The 22,138-nt window shown below is 41.3% G+C and overlaps 1 protein-coding gene across 1 annotated transcript in view; it reads left to right on the top strand.

The window, feature by feature from the left end:
* Positions 1–7,929: 7,929 nt before the first annotated feature.
* The window catches only part of LOC138599395 (transmembrane and coiled-coil domain protein 3-like), a 34,972-nt gene continuing 20,763 nt past the window's right edge, over positions 7,930–22,138 (top strand). The window contains exon 1 of the mRNA XM_069671051.1: positions 7,930–8,152. Within this exon, the coding sequence (XP_069527152.1) occupies positions 8,150–8,152 (3 nt within the window). The 5' untranslated portion in view covers positions 7,930–8,149. The remainder of the gene's footprint in view (positions 8,153–22,138) is intronic.

The raw sequence follows: 22,138 nt of genomic DNA, 5'->3' as shown, positions 1-22,138 counted from the left end.
TTACCTTAGGAATGTACTAATATAAAAGGGAACATACAGCACACTATGTTACTATTAAAAGTCTTGAATTCAACTTTTTACTTGAGTAAAACCAAAAAAGTATTTGCAGCAAATTGTACCTGAAGACCAAAGTAGTCAAAACAATATCAGCATCAACAACTCAGAACACCCGCATTTATTACTGCGTGGTTTCTCTCAATTGCTTCATGTATAAATAATGTAAGTAGTTGTGCTTAAACTACAAAGTCAGTAGAGGGTCAAAAGATTTGAGATTGGTGTGATTATAGTGCGAGGTGTCTGAGAGCAGATGCAAGAAAGGGCGACAAACTGTGTGAAATAATGAGCTCAGCGTGAAGCGAAACCCTCGAGCAGAGTACATGCAGAACAATAATTTCTGTTTGTTTGAGACCTAAGGTTGAGGTCTCCCCGCCCTCCATTTCTTATGAATTATTTGGACTTTTGATTTTTTCTCACTTCAGTAAACTCTTCAATAGTTTTTTCCCCACGTTAATTTCCCACCTTGAAGGACTAAATGCTGTTTAAAGCTGTTTCCATGCCGCTAGGAATTCAGTTAAGGTGGAGAAATACTTAAAAACATCATGGATATCGATGGAAATGTATCAGTGTATCACATGTAATGCTCAGATTCTTTACTTATACTTTATAAAGACACTTTCTGAAACATATCTAACTGAGATTTCGGCCCAACTTTTCATTTGACACTGATGCAATAAGCAGTTTTATTGTTTTTTAAGGGTTGGTAAGAAGCAAATAGAAAACCTTTCAGATCATTTCAGGGTTACAGAAATAGACACGATCAACAGACATGGTAGGAAATAAAAGATACGTTGAAAACACCCAGAAGAGAGAGATTTAGTGCACGATTAATTGAAGAGTGAACAGGTCATATTCACAGGAAATGTTTGGCTTTGAAAAGTTTAATGTGTTTTTTTTAATTAAAAATAATAATTCTTGGGAGTAGTGCATTGCAGATATGTACTTATAGCTCTTTATTAGTGTTGGAAGTAGACAAATAACAGTAAAATGAAACACAGTTCTTAGTTCTTGGTTTGATGAGAGAGAGAACACATGCAGGATTTATAACCCGGGTCCTTTCACCTTTGGGCCACCAAACCCCCCCGTCTCCATTCTGCCTATTCAGAACACCATCTGTTTCATCCCCAAATATGCTCCACTGTATTTCTGCCTATGTGCCATATACACTAAAACAACTCAATGCAACGAAACAGCATCAGGCTTTGTGAAATATTGACCGTGTGATTAACCTCGACAGCGCTGCATCCATCTGCCGCGGAGCTTCAACTCCAGTCAGCTTAAATTTACCGCCAGAGTCCCTTCAAAAAAAGGCCAAACGGTTTTTGTATTCCCAGCCTGCCCATTCAAGTGCCCCATTGATTTAGTTCCCCTGCTAGGCTCTGACAAAAGATACGGCTGGAAAGCAGGAACCTTAGCCCTCCCTGAAGAGATTCTATTATAAAGGCTGAAAAGAGCACAAGGAGGAGGGAGGAGGGAAGCTTCTTCTTTTTATCTGTTTGAGAAAAAAGAAATGCTTTTTAGGTGGAGATGGGAAAGAGAGGAGGCAGGGAATAAAATGTGGAAAGTAAATTAAAGTAGCTCCAGAGCCAAATGTACTTTACTAAGTGGATATTTAACTGTCACTAAATTACAACAACATAAGTTGTTATGCTTTTATATCTAGCTTCATGGCAGTTGAACCTCAGCTAGGCTAGCATAATCCTCATCATTATAATCATTCTAAACTATATGAACACTTCCTAACAAAGGATTTTGTAGACTTTAAAATATTTACAACCAATACCTACCAGGTGTAACTGCTACCTGAATGACTAAACTAACTGTTGAAGCTAAAGCTTATGTTAGCTTGCTAGTAAGGAGTAGGCTACAAAGAAGCATTTAGATTACATTTTTTAAACCATGCTACGAAATACAATTACTATTGTAATGTATAGGTAATGTAAAAGATCTTAACTTACATTTCATTGAGCGATACAGCATAATATAACTAAAACGTCCAAATGCTAGGCTATTAAACTAGCTAAATGACTGTGAGCTGTGTTAGCATAATCCGATATTTAGCTCTCATTCTGAACTGCATGAATACTACTGGCTGAAACACGCATATTTCTACATATACAAATAAATTACTTTTACTCAAATACAATACAATTACTCAAAGGATTACGTAGCTTTTAGATATTACAAAATATTTAAACCCATTTACTACATTTACCTTTACTATTTATTAGCCTAAACCTAGTGCTAAAGCTAAAGCTTACGTTAGCTTGCCGGTAAGGAATTAAAGATGTAGGCTAGTACAGTATAATATTCGACACCCGACTCTTTGTAAATGCTGTTTAGTACACTTAACAAAACAACACACTATACCTTAAAATTTCAAATGTTATGCTATTATTGCTAGCTTCATGGCAGTTGAACCTAAGCTAGGCTAGCTTAATCCTCATCAGTTATCATTCTAAACCGTATGAAGACTACTCAACAGTATTTTGTTGACTTTACATGTTACAAAATACTCACAACCATTACCAACCAGGTGTAACTGCTACCTAAATAACTAAATCAACTGTTGAAGCTAAAGCTTTCGTTAGCATGCTAGTAAGGAGTACAAAGAAGCATTATGATAACGCTTATTAAACTATGCTATGAAATGCTTCTGTACAATTACTATTGTCATTTATAGTAATGTAGAAGATCTTAACTTACATTTAATTAAAACAGCACAATACAACTTATGTTTCTAAATGCTTAAACTAGAAAATGACCTACACAGGATAAGCTAGGTTAGCATGATTAGAAAGATAGTTAGCCGCATCAACTTAAAGGGTAATAGTAGGCAAATGTATGTACAGCTTGTTTCAGCTGCCTTAAAGGAAGTGAAGTTATTCCAGGTTTGAGTCTTTATGTTATTATAGTAAATTTAATAGTAAACAGATTTTGTTCGGCTCTTGTGAAGGACTTAAAAGAAGCTGACGCAACTCAGTCTTGGTCTCCATGTCCTTTAGTACATCACACAGGCTTGGTATGATGGCTGACCCTGCTGTTGAAGTGTGTTTAATAAAAGCATGTCAGACCGTGTCCCTGGTGCTTATTGCTTCTGCCTGGTGATATATGTGGATGCTCAGCCTGATTAGTCACTGTCCCCATTGCCAAACGGTAGCCACAGCAGCAGCAGAAGCCTCCCTATTGCCCTACAACCCTCTCTCTCTGTGTTCCAACACGTTTCTGTGCAAGCGAGCATCATTACTCGTCCACTCCTGAGCCTAATGGGGCTTATCAGCATCAATGGCACAAAGTGGGAAAAAACATCTATGTAGTTCAAACTACCCTTGCTGACAAATCCATCTTTTTTGGCGGCGAGATCCAGAGGGATTACATGTTTTTTTCAGGGTGAAACTGTAAGTGACACAGATCACAAGCTTTGTTTGAATTAATCAAGGCTGCCGTGTTTGAAGGGCTCGCCGAATATGAAACGCCGAGTTATAAAGGTGCGGCAGTAAGTGAAAGAAAGTCCTGAAATATTGCAGGAGAGATAAAAGCAGTGAGGTAAAAGGAAGAGGCAGGGACATTATCATCTGAGGAGGGGACACATCAGGACAGAAAATGTAATTGCTGGCACTAAAGCAGTGGCATAATAAAAAAGTGAGAAGGAGGTTGACAGTTTTAATAAAAAGAGTGTTTGAGCGCACAGCAATGAAAGAAGGGATTTTTCTTTTTTTTTTCAGGCCTTCTGTGGGGCTTATGTAATCAAAAAAAATAAACTATAACTTTACTGCTCCAATTACAGAGCCCAAAGGATGAGCATGTGTTTGTGCGAGCTGATGCTGAGTCTGTCTTCGCCCTACATGGCACTGACGATGACAGATGACTTCATACCGAACAGATGCCCACAGCAATGGGTCACAGATTTTTTTGTCTCTGTGCTCATCTGGATATAGACTAGACAGATTCCCAACTGATGATACTCATCTGTGAATGCAACATTATGAGCACATTTAATCGTGTCTGTGATATCATAAAGACATTAGGTGGGATTCATAACTGTGAATTATTCATCTTAATGTAATTCTCTCCACATAATAGCGAATATAATATGTCATACACTCACACAGACTCTTCCCCTTAATGAATAAAAATGGGTGTAGGATTAATTACACATGACCTCCTCTGGGTTTAATCTGAATACCATCAGTTGATTTGACACTCTGTACTGAATACACTGTGTGCCTATGTCTGAGTAACAGTGTTATCTCACACGTAACAATAAAGAAGAGAAAGAGATTTTTGTTCTCACAGAGACACGTCTGAACACAGTCTGCTCGGGAGAGTTTCACTTCCTGTCTGAGACGCAGCTGTAACCCGGCTAGATTAAAGGAGCAGTTCGCTCCTGTAAAAAGCAGCTGTCAGTCAAAGCTGGTGTTCTCTGTAATCGATAGAAGCAGTAATATTTGAAATTGGCGCCATAGCTGTGGAGAAAGTCGTACAAACAGCTCGTGGTTTCGCCCATTCTACATTCCTACAACACCCAGCGTGCATTGCGCCCCTCCCTCTGAAAGGAACGGCCCAGCGAGAGACGCTGGAGTGAAATAGTACCGTTCACGCTGCAGGCAATGGCTCAGAGCGGTACAGAATCTGAAATACAACAAGAATATACCGGTGGATCGTCTAAAAAATCTTCAGGTCTGCAGTCTACATTTCAAACCTGACGATTTTGAACAAAACATGACATCGGAGGTGGGCATCCTCGATTGAGGAAGTGTAGTTTAGCGAGCTCCCTGGCCTCCACAAGATGACACATTTTACACAGTCTGGCGGAGGTTTTCCAGGACCTGTTGGAGAAGTGCGTCCTCCAAAGGCACAGAGCCAAATTGCATTTTTCCTCTACCATAATGGCTTTACCTCTCCATTGGACTGAGGTTGAAAATCGGCGAACTGGCCCTTTAAGGCAGCTCTGCGTCAATGAGCTCTCAGTTTCAGGTCTCACTTTCTCTCTCCGTGTGTCATTTTCAAGCTCACGTATGCAGTGAAGTCACTGAGGTGTGGGAACTGATATTAGCATAGTTTCCCTGCGATGGAAGTAATGAACATTAACTCTGAACTCCTCTACATTGGAGCAGTTCAGTATTAAATGCTTGCCTGTTGTGCAAAGATGAATGATCTAGCTTTTCAGTTCTGATGGAATTAAACATTCAGTTACTTTGGACTTTAGACTTTATCGCCGGAGGCCCAGAGAAAATGTGATGGAATACCTCACGTAAGATGTTTCTAGCAATCTTTCACTCCAATTACTCCAACTAATATTAGAAATACCTTTAACATAACGCACTCCAATGCAACGACCACAAGCATAGCCTTAAAACAGAACAGAACAAAAGAGATTCAAACAAAAAGAGAAGATCTTAAGCATTGAAAAGGTTATAATGTTACATAGAGTTTCATCATACAGGGATTTTTATTTTCCTCCGAACTACACATGCACTGACGTCAGGTATGCTGGGAGAGATGTAGCTAAGAAACTGGTTTTATATTATAAAATAAGATTTTTAAGCTGCACTTTTGTTTTTATTGTTTGGCAGAAACAGCCTCGGAAACCACTTAGATGTTTTAACCCCCTAAATAAATTCCTGAATCCAAACAGGAAGTTTTGACCCCTTAACCCTAACATTTGATACCCTTCACACATGCCAGAATCCCGCTGGAATGTTCCGACCCAAGTAAACTCCCACACGAACATCCTGAACCACCCCTACCTTAAACATTCCGGATCCCCTACAGAATGTGTCCATTCCCACCCTCAACATTCCAGAGTCCCACGAGTCCCTCAATCCACCTCACCAGAACGTCCTGATCCTGGTCCTCACCTAAACAAACCCAGAGCTCCACCCAGAATTCTCCTGACCTGTATCAGTGTCCTGGACGTCTCTGGCATAAGGGGGCTCAGACCGATGTCTGAGATGGAGACAGGAAGTGCTGCAGGAAGCCCATAAAGAACACAAACATCGCTGGTGGGGAAGGGGAACAATAGCTACAATATCTTGTGATTAACGGATTGAATTTTACCCATGCAAATCCTTCAATCCTTGACGCACGCACGGATTTTATGTCGTCTTATAATAATGAATTCTGACATGTTTCCTCTGCAGATCAAAAATGCTGTATTGCATCTGTCTTTTTGTAAGATTGTGAACTCTATTGCACTTATTAAAAGACAAATGTGGTGACATTTAGATGAAAAATCCAAACATCATGCATGTCAGACATTATGTGTGTGTGTTGTGACAGATTTTTTCTTTCTTTCAATAAATCAAAGCAGGCGCAGAGAGGAAAGTCTAAAACTGCTCTGCTGTTGCTGTTTAACAGCCGCACAAGTGTCGTGCAGCGCTGCAAAACCCATTAGGGATCTGCTCTTAATGGCATTTACATAAGGCTAAAGTTGTTTCCAGCGAGCTCACAGCCAATGCCCTCTCTGCTCAAAATCAATGCTAAAGTACACAGCGAGCACCAATCTGAACCTAATTAAATGTCACATTTAACGTCACACCTGCTATCTCTCTTTCACACACATACAAGCATGGATATCATAAATCAATTCCCACGGGAAATGGACTGGAAGTTTATTAGATTATTTGGATTGATCGCAGCAGAATGATTTATAGTGGATCCATCCCAGAGCCATGGAAGGATCTTTCTGAGTACGCACACACACATTCAGGGAAATAATATGATTGAATCAGCCTGGATCTGATTCAAATTTCAATAACAGAGCGGCCATGCCCTGCAGGTCCTCCGCCCTGCAGGCTGAATCACCATGCTCGAGTGTCCAACCTGTCAGCAGGCACGCTTGTCACAATGATTAACAGGTGGCTGACTCACTGCTGTCCTCATAAAGTGGCCTACAGGTCGATGTGTTCAGGAGACGGGAGAGGAATGACAGGAGAGGAGGGCAGAGATAAAACCTCCGTCAGTATGTAAGTGTTTTATAAGGTGGTGGGTGAAAGACGGGGCGTTTATTGTGAGGATGAATACTTAATGCGAGCTTGGACAATAAACTATCAGCAGGCCCGGATCACATGACGGGGCCACTAACCACACTAATTGGTTTCTTTATCATTGTACGGTCAGAGTAGGCCTGCTGTGCCTTTAAATCATTCATGACTCATTCCCCAGACCTTTGTGAGGTAATATATCTGTCCTTTCACTTGAGGTACGACCAGTGTTATGTCTACCTATTTTACCTCTTGTAGTATTAAGGTGACTACTTGTTTTAGTCAGGGTGAAACATGGGCTAGATCTGCATCTAAATGATGGGAAAAAGTAGTGAAGAGAAAACTTTAATGAATGGCTTTCAGGGTAAAATAACCAGGAACAACCTGATCCACCGAACATAACACATGTTGGAATTCAACAAAATACATCTGAAGCACTTGTCCCTTCATTTTTTACATTGTGTTCTTCTGTTTCACTACGTTAGGATGGTAAATATTACGCATTTACTCCACAACATTTATTTAACTTCGTCAGATATATTTCAATCCAAAATATTTGACTCACCTAACAACATTTAAATACATTTTTCACACTTATTTGTCAAATATAATGTTGTGCCTTATTTGAAAATATATACTTTTACAAATACTTGATTCATACGTCAAATTTAATGGTACAAAAACTTGTATATGCAAGTAAAAACACTGTTTTAATACTGTGGCCCTCAGAGGTCTTCTGTGGTTATGAATTAATTCATGTGGGTGTATTCGATATCCCCCGCAGCCCCTCCCTCTGTGTAACGCGGTGGGCGGGGCGTAATCACACATTGTGCTTCCCTGGCTCGCGGGGTTTAGAAGGATTACCGCGGCGGGCTGGCTGGGGGAACGAGTTGCACCGTCGTCGGTCAGTTTCCAGCAGCGGTGTGGCTGAAGAGACTAGGGGAGCCGTGATGGCATGTGTTGCACCGACGATGTCAACGGTCAACTTTCCTCTTGCGGACAACGAAACGGGGGATCCAGTTTGAGTCCAGAGATTATGTCCGGAGCTTGTGCTGCTGTGGAGAAAAGTTTAACAGAAGTAGGGATACACCAACGGGACTAATAATATGGTAAATATGCGTTTTCTACTGTTAATAAGTTAACTAACGTAAGCTTACCTACCTCAAAAACATTACTCAGGGGATACTCATTAATTGTTGCCTCTATGTTTTGATGCATTCCATACGTTTCGTTGCGTTTACGTAGTGTAATTTCTGGCCACGTCGAAAAAGGCAAAGCAGTCGTTAAATGACCAGTTGCGCTAATTCATTTAAAATAAGCTTACTGTTGAGTTTGTGTCTTTAGAGTGTAATAAGTGTAAATCTTCATCTTGTCAAAGCAGTATTTTGTGCATACAACTATCAAACCGCTTTCTGTCGACGAGTCTCTGCACGTCTTGCTTATTTGAAGAGGTAAACGTGCCGAACTTCATTTAAAAAATAAATGATTTTTATTTGCTGGTCTGAAATTATTTATATCGGTTACAGCATAACAGATTTCAATACTCCACACGGTTCTTTAGGATCCTTCCCACTTTTCGGCACTGGTCCAGTACTCCAGTCAGTGTAATTTCCCTTAGATTTTCCATTCTTAATACTGATCTCTTACTATCTTCTTAATCCCACAATCATGCTTTACAAAATGCACTGCGGTAAGCGGTATTGAGTGTGACAGGCTGCTCTAAAAGCTCTTATATCATGTTACACTACTGTACTTTTGTAGCTGCACTCGTGTGTGTCGATATTAAATTGACAGATTTTGTAATGGAGTTTGGTGTAGATGAGTTGAGTTTCTTACAAATCATAGCCTGGCCAGACAATGAACTTGTTATGATGTTTTAATTCATTATGACACTGTGCTCAGGCGACCCTTCTTATCATCTATACATCACATAGACTGTTTGCCAAGCAGTATATGCTGCCAAGGACAAAGCCAGTGGTGGAGCAGGTTCTTGCAGTCTCTGTCATCATATCCAGTTATATGAAGTGGATATAAAGAAGGGCCAAGGGTGGCGGTTGATGTATTCACAAGTTGCGTTCAAGTCCCTGTTAAATTACAGAGCTCCCTGTCTGAAGAGGTAAAATTGGCATACAGTATGTGCTTTCCTGGCTGAATAACATGACGTGTTGTGACAGAAAAAACAGATTCTTCTCTGACCCAGTTACAGGGGGGCTCACACACACAGCTGCTAATGTGTGCAGCCCTGTACAGAACATACTTCACAGCTAAGAGTTACATGACAGCTTTAAAGAGGAGGACAAGCTGCACCAGCTTCAATTATAAGGTCCCAAAAATTGCTTCAAGATCGCAATTATCCTCTCCTGTATGACCTAAATTGAATATAATTGTTGAAGACCTCCACAGTTTTTTTGAGATATGTGATCAACACAGTTTTTTGCCAGCAGACACCCACATACACACTGCTTCTCTATTGTCCTGCTGTCTGTTAAGAGTCAGTACACCCAGGTATCACACAATAACACAAGGAGGTATTTTTCATCTTGTGACACATTTATGAGGCGTTCAGGGACCACAGGCAGGCCACTCCGTCCCCGCTTGTTAAACCTTTATTCGACAACACTCAGGGGACACTTATCGAAGTGTTGACAGGGCATCTTTCCAGCCAGGCTTCATATTAACACACCTGGGAGGGAGCTGCCCAGTCCAAACATATAGTTTGCTGCTGATGGTGCAGCACGAGGAGCCTTGCCTAAGGGTCCCTCAGCTGTAGTTGTTGTGGAAGGATCGAGCATTAGTCATTTTCCTCAAGCACATTTTCCAGACAGTGGCTGAAAAGTCTAGTGTCAGCGCGGGGAGCAGAGAGGGTCGACTATTAGCTCAAGATGGGGGAAATAATAGTAAAGCCTGACACAGTAACACCTCTAACCTTGTGTGGACTTGCTGACTTTCATTATATCTTGGTGACCGCGGACGTACAATTATTTTACAGTTTTTAATTTAATCATTTAGTCTGTAAAATTTCAGAAAATAGAGAAAAATGCTTGTTAAAAACTAGAATTAAATAATCCAATGTCAAAATAGTTGCACATTTATTTTCGGTTAATAATAAACTTAATTTTCTTAACTTTATTTAAACCTTTTGTTTACACAAGCCCACGTTAAGTTTGCTGCATGCACACAGAAAGAGTCACCTGCAGAAATCATGCAATTAAATACTAATTAACAAACGTTTTTTGTTTATTAGTCAAGCATTTCATTAAAAGCTTACAAGTTATAGATAAAAACGACTAAAACATTGAAAGTTTAAGCAAAAAAAGACTTAACAAGTCCATTGAACCAAGCTAGTGCATTGATTAATGTTCCCATCACTGATAAAGTGAGTCCTGCTTTAAATAATAAATTATGTCTGATATGTTTTTTCTACAAAATTACCTTTAAAAATCCTCCCAAGGCATCTCCTCCTTCTCCCTCATTAAAAATTACAGAATCTGCATAGGCCCCGCCCACGCCTCTGCCATCGTTTAGTGGCAACGTGTTGAAACGTAGCGAGCTTGAAATGTAGTAATCAGTAGTAGTAACGCTAACGTTAGCAGTCAGTGGTGTGTTAGCAAAAATTAGGATGACGGTTACAGCTGGCTCGTGCATCGCCGAAGTGGTTGCCATAGGTTACACATAATGATATGCGTAGCGTCACCCCGTCCATTAACGGGATTGGCTCCTTAGGTTTGTGACGTCTCAAACCTGCCGATCTGAAAGCGTGTTGTTCAGCCTGTCCTTGGTACACTACAGTTTAAAAGCAGACAGGCCCAGCCGTGGAGATGGCTGCTGATGTTGTCCCTGATATGTCTTGTAGCACATGAAGAACACCACATGGAGATGTTTACAAGGTTAAACACTTGATTTTCACTGGAGGGGTTCTTTAAATATAGTATTGTTTTAATTACTTTATTAATAGCGCAGGGCTGTCTAATAATGTTTGCAAGCCTTTACTGTTTTCCTAACGTGAAAGGGACTGTGGTTTATTTTCCTTCTCAGTACAAGCTGTTAATGCAGAACTCGGGTGCAGACCAAAACAACCCATAATGCAACATTCTGTAGGAGCCATTGCTCTCTGCGTGCAAAGTTTAAACTGTAAATTTGCTCATTTATTTTCTTTGCATTTAATGCATTCCCTGCTTTAACGTATTATTTCTGAAAGTAAATTTAGTCTTGTATTCGAGCCAGTGCTTTATGTTGTTTAATGAGTTAGCTTAATGCTAACATTAGGTGCTTTTTTTATAGTTAGAGGTCTAAATATTCTACAGCTGCAAAATGAATGTGTCCCAGCTGCATAATGCACTCTTAAACATCTCTTTTCCATATCTCACTTTGTAGCCTTCAGAAGGACCCTCAGGGTGCAGATACAGTAGTGATGGTGAGCTGCGGTGAAAAGAGAAGGTGACTAACATCAGTGAGGAAATTGATTTGTTCAGGCAGGTAGAAGGACTCACTGTGGATGACTTGATTTATCCAGATATCACTGTTGACGGTTCTTAAAGGTCAGCTCGCTCTCTAGTGTAGCCTAAATCATTTGTGTGTGTGGTGTATAATTAATGCAGCGAGTAGCCCCTTTCTCTAGCTATCATTAGATCAGTTTCAAAGCTGGACGTTTCTGTGTGTGTGTGTGTGTTTGATCTCGAGGAAGAGGAAGATGGGGGGGGTGTTTCCGAGTCTGAGATCCTGACAGTATTCCCTCCAGCAGTCTTTCTAAGGTTCTTTCTTCTTCTTCTTCAGATGTCAATAAACAGGGCACTGTCTTTTTCAAGGTCTAATTCCACTGTCTTGGCAGAGAAACATGTTTACTTCTGCGTCTGCCATCAGTCAAAGTTTGATCATGTGTCTTGTTTGTTTTGGCTGAGAAATACTCGATCTAAAGATGACAGAACTCACCAGGCTGCCGTGTTAGATCTTTAGACACCCAGAAAAACAAAACAACCTCACTCTGCATCATCCTTTTTTACACCTTATTGACGGACATGGTCCTTTATTACCAAAGAGTGCAATATCTTCTTCTCTTATTTATTTAACCGCTTACAATTACTCATCCCACCTTTTCTTTCCTTTGTTCTAGATCTGTTTTTATTACAGTTTTTGTGTGTGATATATTTTGGTACTTTTCAGTACTTTGCTTTAATCTTAGTATTTGTTAACCCTTGTGTTTTGTTTTTAGTACTTCCATGCTAACACCAGGGTCCAAAAGAAGCTAAATATCGATCCTGGTATTATCCTACCTCTTTGAACTCGTCTTCTAGATATTTCCTCTTATACAGTTATTTTCTTTTGAATCCAGTTATCGTAACCGTCTTAAAATCTCTGCAGAAACAGTTAGTCAAATTAATCTGTGACTGTTTTGATGATCACTTCTTGAATAATAAATCCTTTGTCGAGTACTCGGTTCATTGAAAATAGAAAGATAAAAAGACGAGGATCAAAGGTTCCCACAGTTCAAGGCAACATCTTACCTTCTCCGTCCAACAAAGTCTAAAGATTAACATCAAATCAGAACAAGAAAAGCAGGAAATCTTCATATTTTTGCTTGAAAATTCAGCATCAGGATTAAAGGGCCAGTTCGCCGATTTTCATGCTGTTATGGGGAGCTAATGCCATTATGGTAGGGAAAAAAATGTGCCTTTGGAGGACGCTGTCTGCTTCTCCAATGGGCACTAGAAAACCTCCATCAGACTACGTAAAACGCGTCATCTGGCGGAGGCCAGGGAGCTCGCTAAACTACACTTCCTCAATCTAGGACGCCGGCCTCTGATGTCATGTCTCGTTCAAAATCGTCAGGTCTGAAATGTTCACTGCAGACCTGAAGGGACGATCCACCGGTATATTCTTGTCTTATTTCGGATTCTATACAGCTCTGACCTTGTGTCAATTGCTGGGCCATTCCTTTCAGAGGGAGGGGTGCAATGCATGCTGGGTGTTGTAGGACTGTAGAATGAGTGAAACCACGAGCTGTTTGTACGACCTTCTCCACAGCTATGGCGCCAATTTCAAATATTACTGCTTCTATCGATTACAGAGAACACCAGCTTTGACTGACAGCAGGTTTTTACAGGGGCGAACTGCTCCTTTAATTGATCGCCAAAGTTTATCAGTGAAATCTGCTAAATATTCTTTAGACCCTCCAGTTGGTCGAATGTGAGGATTTGCTGCTTTGACCTCTTATATAATCTGAACTGAATATCTGTTGGGTTTTGGATTGTTGGACGGACAAAGAAAGACATTTAAAGAAGTCGTCCTCTAGGAAACTGCTTTCGGCTTAAGGCTAAAAATGAAAGCACAGATTAGTCAGTTGTGAAAACAAAGTAAAAGTCGCAGCTCAGTAACTGCAGGCTGACACAACAAACCCAAAACAAAGGCAGGAACAGGATCTGCTTTTATATTTAGGCTCTTTAAATCCTGCAGGAGCAGAAGCCCACTGGCACTACGAGGAAGGCAGAACCTGAGATGTCTGTTTGTGTGTGTAGTTGCCAATGATTTAATTAAAAGAAAATGGGAGAGGAACATTAGTGAGTGCTCGCGTAATACGTGAACACAAACAGATAGAAAGGTTTTTCTTCCCGTGCTTGTTTCGTTCCTCTCCATTTGTTGCTCTCTCTGGTAGCTCTAATCTTTGCCTTCAGGGTTAATAATAATTTGCTCGAGTATTTGTTAGCGGATGCGCATGACAATTATGAAGCTGGGATTGTTTGGGCCGGAGCAGAGCTGATTTATTACTTAATGCTGAGAAAACTATTTAATTATCTAGCAGTGGGTTAGGCAATGTGTTAACCAACAACATCACACGAGCTAAGAATCTGTTGCGATCTCTTTTTTAACTCAAACAAGATTGATTCCCAGAAGGAAAATTCTGTTATTTCAACAGCACAAGGATATAATTTAAGATGTAAACGGGAAGTAAAAACTACATTATAAGAGGCGTATAATACTGGAACAAGAATAGAAGTATGTACTCGCCATAGAAGGCATCCTTAGAGGGGACGTCTTTGGAGGCTGATTGCGTCACAGCAGTGCGTCCAAGGCTGTCCCATTTCGAAGGCTGCTTCATCTGCGTCCTCCTTTTCCCGGGGCACGAAGGATCCATCGGGTGCATCCCTCGCGGCCCAGCGTATCCTGAGATTCATTGCGATTCAAACGAGATGGCGGACTCTCTTAGGGCCGAGGAATACACTTAAAATGCTTTTGGTTTCAACTCAATTGAATAGCTAGAGATACACCAAAGGGGCCGTGATACAAATGATCTTTATAATAATATGTTAAGTGAGTTATGATAGCTCAAGTTAGCCCACTAGCGTCCTGTTGCCAGGCGGCAGGAGCCGCGTTTGTTGACGCAAGGGCAAGGGCGGGAACAGCTGGTGACGCAAACAGGAAGTCATCTGTAGACCAGACCGTCTCATATCAGTTCGGCCTTCGAAAGATGCAGAGACACTATAGTATATACGCCATAGTATATAAAGTAATTAGACAGTACTGTATTAAAATAATAAATGTGTTCAAGGCATGAGTTATTAATGGTTTAACAAAACAACATTCAACTCTCCTCAACAGGTCCGGACAGAGCTTGTTGTTTTGCTCCTCTTCTGTTCGACACAGGAAACCAGTTTTATTAGTAGGCCCAGTTTATGACCTGCACACACACACACACACACACACACACACACACACACACACACACACACACCGTCCCCGATCAGCACCACAAATCTCAGTGATGAGCTAAGCCGTGCCCTTTGTTTGGCCATTGAGAGCGAGCAGAGAATGGGAGCAGTGAATGTTGCTGAATGGGAGCTGATTGATGGCGTTCACCCTCGCCTCGCCCCATCGGTCATTACGACGAGGTGCGAGCCCGCGTCCACTCACTCGCGTCCGTTGTCGGGGCAACCGGTGGAATCTGTGTCGTATCCCGAAAATACACGGCGCTGAAACTTGAAAACGAGGGGAGACGAGAGCGCGAGAGGAGGACAGGGTGTGAAGAGCGCTGCAGCCTGTGACGTGTGAATGATGGAGACGTTTCACACGTGTAGGTGCGCGGGTTTATCTCCCCGCCGCCCGTCTCTCCCTCTTTCTCTCGCTGCTTTTGGATTAGGGATTGAGTGGGCTAAGCTGACATTGAATAGACACACATCAGCGGTGATGCCGGGTGTGTGAGTAACACAGCGTGGATTAACCAACACACAAATACTCTGCCCATTAAAGAGATCCAACACACACACGTAGCTGTTTCCCCCCTAGTCATATCATATAAAGCTGATTCTCTGCCAATTATTACACTCTGTGGAGCGGATGTATTAAGCTAGCTGCCTACATTTGGTTCAGTCCCTTTAGCGTATTATTTCCCAACCACTCAAAGTCAACAGGACAGCTTCCTCACAGTCAAACAGCCTGCTGTAATGAAGTCACACGTTAATGTGAGATAATGTGGCTCCGCTCAGGCTACTGTAAGATTAAGGCTCTTTATTAGCTGTGTGCACAAAGCTGTCAACTTAAAGCTGAGACAAACATAATAGTTTAATTAATTAGACAACATTCATGGTCTTTAAATTATTGCAGCCAGTGTTGTTTGCAGTTCTATGCAAATACAATTATTGTCAAATTAGCCTCTTGGTCCCCGAGCTGGTGTTAAGTCCCTGGAGTCACACTGTTGTTGTGATATTAACTCTAAAAGCAGGAGAGATGGTTTGTTGTGTTTGTCGTGTGCTGGTCCTGTTGAACCATCTCGTCCGCTCTGCATGTTAGCTTTGCTGCAGCAGATGTAGCGTCAGTTTGCTAACCCACAACTAATTTTAGCTACATTTCTTGCCGTGTCGTCGTTCGCTTCAGCAGTATCATGGTGTTTGCTGCACAACTTTTGTGACGTGTTTCAAAGCCAGTATGTTGTCAACAATACACACAATATAGAACGTGGACTTCTACAGCTGTACAGTCTGTTGGCAGGATCTGATCAGATATTTTATAACCCCTAAAATAAAATGTGTGCGGGCGGCTGAGGTTGAAGGGGTGTTTGTTGAATAGCTGGCAGACCGTTTTCACATGTTTTGAAACAGCCCAGAAATTTGGCCAGGAGGTAACACGGACAGTACAAAACATTTTTAGTGTCGGGGCTGACTGTTCTCTCTCAGCAGTTTACCTGGGCAACATTGCAGCTCAGTTTTCAGTGCAGTATAAATACTTATTAAAGATGTATTAGGATGTATAGATGACCAGCTGTAGATGTTGTGTTGTTTTTCTGTTTGTTTACAACAATGAAGTAAAAAACAACAACAACATCAACACTGTTTCTCTCCTACAACACAAGATTTGCTCTTTTATAGAATTGGAAATTAAATATAATAAGTTTTTAGACTGTTGGTTGGACAAAACAAACTGTTTCAAGGCATCACCTTGGGGTTTTAGGAAGCATTGATAGGTAGTGAATTTCACTATTTCCTTTTCCTTGATTTATAACAAATACATAGTTTCTGAAGCCCTTATATAACACACATACTACAACATGTATTGGGTCTTAATTCTGGCTGCATTTTCTAATATTGATTTGTCATATTTGTCTGGGTTTAACTCTCACATATTCAAAGAACTAAAACTTCTTTTGTCAGACAAACCGCCTTAAACCACCAACATTTTCCATTTCTTTTATAGAAGCCCGAGAACACCAGGAAGTTAACAGCCTTTAACTGGCTGATTGTGGGAAATATTTGCCTTTATTAGTTAAAAAACAAAGTGCTTTAATAGTTAATTTTGAGTAAAATAGTTGACGAGTAATTTTTCACTCAATTAATAGACTAAATGTTTCAGCTCTGGGGCCGGTTTCACAAAGATAGACTTTGACTAATGGCTTAGATAAAACAAATAGTCAGACTTCAGATAGATGTCTAAATTCATCCGTTTCACAAAGCAGTTAAGTTGTTAACTATCTTAAGCAGGACTATCGTGCATAGAATTCTGGGTAGATTAAGACTTTTTTCAAAACAAAAAAAATGGCCGACCGAGTAACCGCTCAAGTCTGTTTACCCGCGCAGAAAACGCTTGTCTTTTGGAGGAATTCACCTGTTTTAAGGGCATTTTACTTGGAAAATTCAGCCAAGAGTGTAAAAACAACCAAACAATTGCAGCAACAGTAAGCAGTGTTAATCCGACCGCTGAGAGGACCATCAAAGACGTTCGAAATGTGGTGCTCCTGGTGAGCAGGTGTCACTGATTGTTACCATGGTAACATGGGTCTTAGAGCTGAGTTGCCTCGGGGTAAGGTGTCTAAATTTTCTGGCCTTTATTTTTGTGAAACGTTCTAACCTGCATGAGAATAATCTATGAGCAACATTAAGACCAGTCTGAAACATCTTTGTGAACCCGGCCCCCTCGTGTATTTAAAGTCATTGATGCAGAATTCCTGCAGCACGCTCACCTGCCACTCACTGTTATGTAACGCATGCAGAGTGTTTGCATGTGGTGGTGTGCTGACGGAGGAAAACAGGTCGTTCAGACTGCGTGGATTCATTTCAAAGTTACTATCGCAACAGCTCAGGCTTGTGCTCATGCCAACATGCCAGTGCTCTCTGCTTCGGTAGGTACGTTGGTGTGTGCTTTAAGAGCAGAGCAGAGCGGCGCTATGTTCTGAATCAGGCGTCCAAAAATGGAGCGTCTCTCTGAAGAGGTGTTGAATGTAGCTGGACTGTTTCCTCCTGTTATATTTGGCAGCTAAATACAGAGCGGATGAGTGTACAGTGTGTGTCTGCATGAGCCTCTTGTAGCACTGTATGTCCTAACATGTAGAATTACTGGGATACCGACTTCAGATTGGATATACACGGATCATATTTTATAACTGTTATTTGTATTAGCATTTCAGGAATGCTGTCTGCATGTATTTATTCATGTTCCACTGTTGCATATCTCTTGGGGCATTATTTGCATGCTGTTTGAATTCGTAGAAGCCCGTTATATTTGGCTGTTACACGCTGGTGGGTTTACATATGTACACAGGGACGGGTCTTTAAATTAGCAGTTTATTTTTCAGACTGAATCTGACTAAACAGGAGTTTTAACACGAGCCTTTAAAGGCCACAAAATGACCTCTGACCCTGACGTCTTTGAATCATCTGTGTTTATACCTCCAATGAGATGCAGCTGGTCTACCTGCAGAGCTCAGACACCGACCTCGACCTCGGCAGCAGCAGCTTTCTTCTTCTCTTATGTCACTCTGCGTCTCCATCACTTCCTCCTCCCCTCCCCCTAAATCCCCCCTTTTTTTTTTTTTTACTATTTCTGTCTCCGTCTCAAGATTACAACCTCACACATCTGGATCCTCCTCATCCTCGTCCGTCCCGCCGGGTTATCCCTCCCCGGCGTTTTTTAAGACTCCTGCTTGAATGGGAGCAAGGGCTGCTGGGTAATCTTTGCTCTGGAAAGCGGAGATTAAAATCTCAGATTACAAGAGGAGAGGAGGGATTACAACTTTCTTTTTTTTTCTCATTGAGTCCAAAACTGTGTGTGGGTGTGAAAAGCAGGTCATATAGAAGCATACGTGTGGTGGTTCAGATTGTGTGTGTGTGTGTTGTGAGTGTATGTAGGTGGTGTCATTAGCTGATGCTGACCTGCGCAGATAATAAGTCAGTTCATTGATTTTGAACTCGATATCCGCTCTCTTTCTCGCTGCAGTGTGATTTATTGATTCACTGTATTACCTACTTTCTCTCTGGTGTAGTTAAAGCAGCAACGTGGTGCACTAACAGTTATTGTTTCTTACTCCGAATCGACTCCAAACTATCTCTGCTAAAAGTTTATTCAGGCCTGCACCACAGCAAGACACTACCGCTCTCAAATGGTCCCTTTAATTGTAGTAAATGTCCCATTTCCAAAAAGGAAATCAACTTTAATGTGCTTCTCCAAATATAGCGCTTTATAATCACTTATCATTAGCATCATTCATTCAGAGACATTAGCTTAATTACAGCTAAGAGATAAGACCTGAAAGAGATTTGCAGCTGCTTGTTGTGCGTCATCCAGTCTGATTTTAAGGCAAATCATGAGCACTGTTCTGCTCCGATAGTTTCGGCTCAGTGCTTTAAAATTCATTGTTGCTCTTTGAAAGGCTGTTCTCGACTCTTATCCGCCTCCCTCTGCAGAAGAGAAGGGCTGGAGACAAGGAGCAACATGTTTACGTCAGGAAGATCTGGAGTTAGGTTTGGATTATTAGGAGCGTAAAAAGAAGCAAATTTAAGAAGTGTGTGAGCAGTTTGTTTAGTCGGTCTGTCCACTTTGATTCAATTACTCTAGATCGATTGCCATGGAATTGTGTGTAGACCTTCATGACCTCCAGGGGATAAATCATTCCTACACAATTTGCTGATGTGGTGACTTGTTCCTTTAGTGCAGGGGTTCTCAAATTGGGGCCAGGGAACCCTTACAGAGGAGAACATTTTAGATGCCAAGTTATCAACCTAAATACTTCAGAGCTGTTTCATCGTAATAAACAAAACATTTAATTTAAATCATGTTAGTACCACTTCTTTAAAACAGAGCATTTATACTTCTCAAGTGATTGATCTTAAAAGCTTTCAGAAAGTTGAGTGATTGACAGATTGACGTGATGTGTCACAATCATGTCAGTTTCTATTGGTCCAAAGCTAACGTGGGAGTCATGGACATCATATGCTTGTTTCACTGGTGCAAATGGTCTTCATCTGTAATGCAGTTTTTAACTGTTTTAACTTATTATAAACTTATTATAATTATTTTGCGGACCCCACTTTGAGAACCACAGCTTTAGTGTCATGACCAGGTTACGGTTTTCAAAGCGTGTCCAGGCAAATATCTCAACTTGTACTTCATCTATTGGCTGATAACTTGATACAGATGTTTGTGATCCTCAGAGGATGAGTCCTCCTCACTCTGCTGATCTGCTGACATCCTTATTCTAGTGCCACCACATGTCAACGTTTTCAAAGCATATCCAGCGAAACATCTCAACGTCTACTTCCTCTATTGGCTGATATTTTGGTACAGATGTTTATGATCCTCAGAGGATGATCCAGGGCCACCTACAGGTTTCTGTTTTTTTTTTGAGAAAAGTCTCAAAACTATGGGATGGATTGCCATGAAAATTAGCACAGACACTCCCGTTTCCTCCCACAGGGCAATGACATGCTCGTTAGCTGAAAATTGCCTGTGAGTGTGATAGGTTGTCTGTCTCTGGGTGTGTCCGAAACCGCATACTATCACACTAATCATACTAACCCTGACGTAAAATTGAGTATGTCGTGCGTTCCCATCTCATAGTATGCAATTTTGTGTATGCGCGAAATGCCCGGATGTATACTAGATCGGCCCGGATGTTTGAGTATGAGACGGGAGCTCACTGGTTGTACTCAACTGCCCCAAAATGCATTGCGGCTATTCAGCTTCTACTATGGCGGAGATCGACCGGAGATCAGACCGGACATACGTAAACGATTAAGTCACGTGATACGGAGAAGACGGCTCTGACTATGATGTCACCGACATCCTCATAGTCAGGTTAGTAGGCATGTGCAGTACATACTGTTTGAGTATGTAGTAGGCAGTACGTTAGTTTGCGGTTTCGGACACAGCCTCTATGTGTCAGCCCTTTGATTGACTGGCGATCAGTCCAGGTGTAACCCCGCCTCTCGCCCAGTGACAGCTGGGATAGGCTCCAGCCCCCCTCAATCCTTTGAGGAAGGAGCCCCCTTCAATCAAAGGATTGAAGGGGGCTCCTTCCTCAATCATCAAGTCAAAAGTTTTGTTTCACGACTGCTTTTTTTACCAACTACCTGCAAAAGTAACCACTCCTACCAGCCTCAATTGTGCTTTGAGTTAAGTGCTAATTAGCGACTGTTAGCATGCTAACCCAGTAAACTAAGACTGTGGACATGGTTAAGGTTTGGATGTTTATTGTGATATTTTTAGCATTTGTATGTTAGCATGTAGCTCAAAGGCTACTGTAAGTCTTTATCCTGAGTCTTTAAGCCTTGAAGAATGGTCTATTTTCTCTGCATGCATCTTAGAAATCAAGCATATTTTAGCTAATGCAACTCCTTGACATAATTTATATACACACATACTCTCTCTGCTCAATAAGTCTTCAGCTGTAGTTTCATTTCCTCTACTCGTCTCTCCTCCGGGAACGTCTTAAAACCGATCACAGTTCTGAGTTCCCAGCGAGTGTGAAGGGGAATAGATGATGAGAGGAAGAGAGCAGGATATCTCAGTCAGTCTCTGACTCAGACGGACGTGCCCTCCTCTCTCGTCGCTCCATCTGTGGCTCTTTTAATGAGGCTCTGGAGGGTTTTCCCAGGCCGTGTCACTGGAACACTGTGACACCTCGTACCGTATGGGCAGCTCCGTCTGAGCGAGCTCTGCTGGAAGTTTGGCTGCTTTTAATGTCATATTTTCGTAGTAAACATCTGAAAGGTTGAAAAGCAACTTTGATGCGCTCGCCCAAATATTTCTGCTTTGAACTCCGGCACACATCCTCGGCAAGTTTAGCTTTTAATCCTCATTCCTCTGGCTGTTAAAGTCACACCCTCTGTTATGAGGTTTTATACGGATGACATAAAAGGGACACACCTCTGGATTCAGTTGTGGCACTGTAGATGTTTATAAGGAACGAGAAGCTGCAGAACGTGTATTTCTCTTAAAGGGCTGGAATTAATGGTTTGTTTGTATTACTCATTAATCTGCAGACTTTGTTCTCCATAAATCTGGTGTGTAAAATGTCAGAATAGGGTGAAAACGTCAGTGTTCCCAAAGCCCAAGATGACGCACTTGAAGGTCTTGTTTGTCCACAACTCAGAGAGGAATAAAAACCAGACAAAGAAGACAGAAAATCTTCACATTTAAGACGCTGGCATTGACTTTTATTGCTTAAAAAATTACTTAAACCAATAAATCGTTAATCCAAATAGTTGGCGATCGATTTAAGTCGCTATATAGCTCCATAGCAACGCCACAAACCTGTCGATTAAATGTCTTGTCCAGCCCGTAACACATGATTTACATCCTCATACATGCACTCAAAAATCAATTGCACTCCTCCA

Source organism: Semicossyphus pulcher, unplaced genomic scaffold, assembly GCF_022749685.1.
Source record: "Semicossyphus pulcher isolate SPU_LCO1_2020_fin unplaced genomic scaffold, fSemPul1.0.p SCAF_20, whole genome shotgun sequence".
NCBI lineage: Eukaryota > Metazoa > Chordata > Actinopteri > Labriformes > Labridae > Semicossyphus > Semicossyphus pulcher.
Note: the sequence above shows the minus strand (reverse complement) of the source record. Positions and strands in the feature narration are given on the sequence as shown.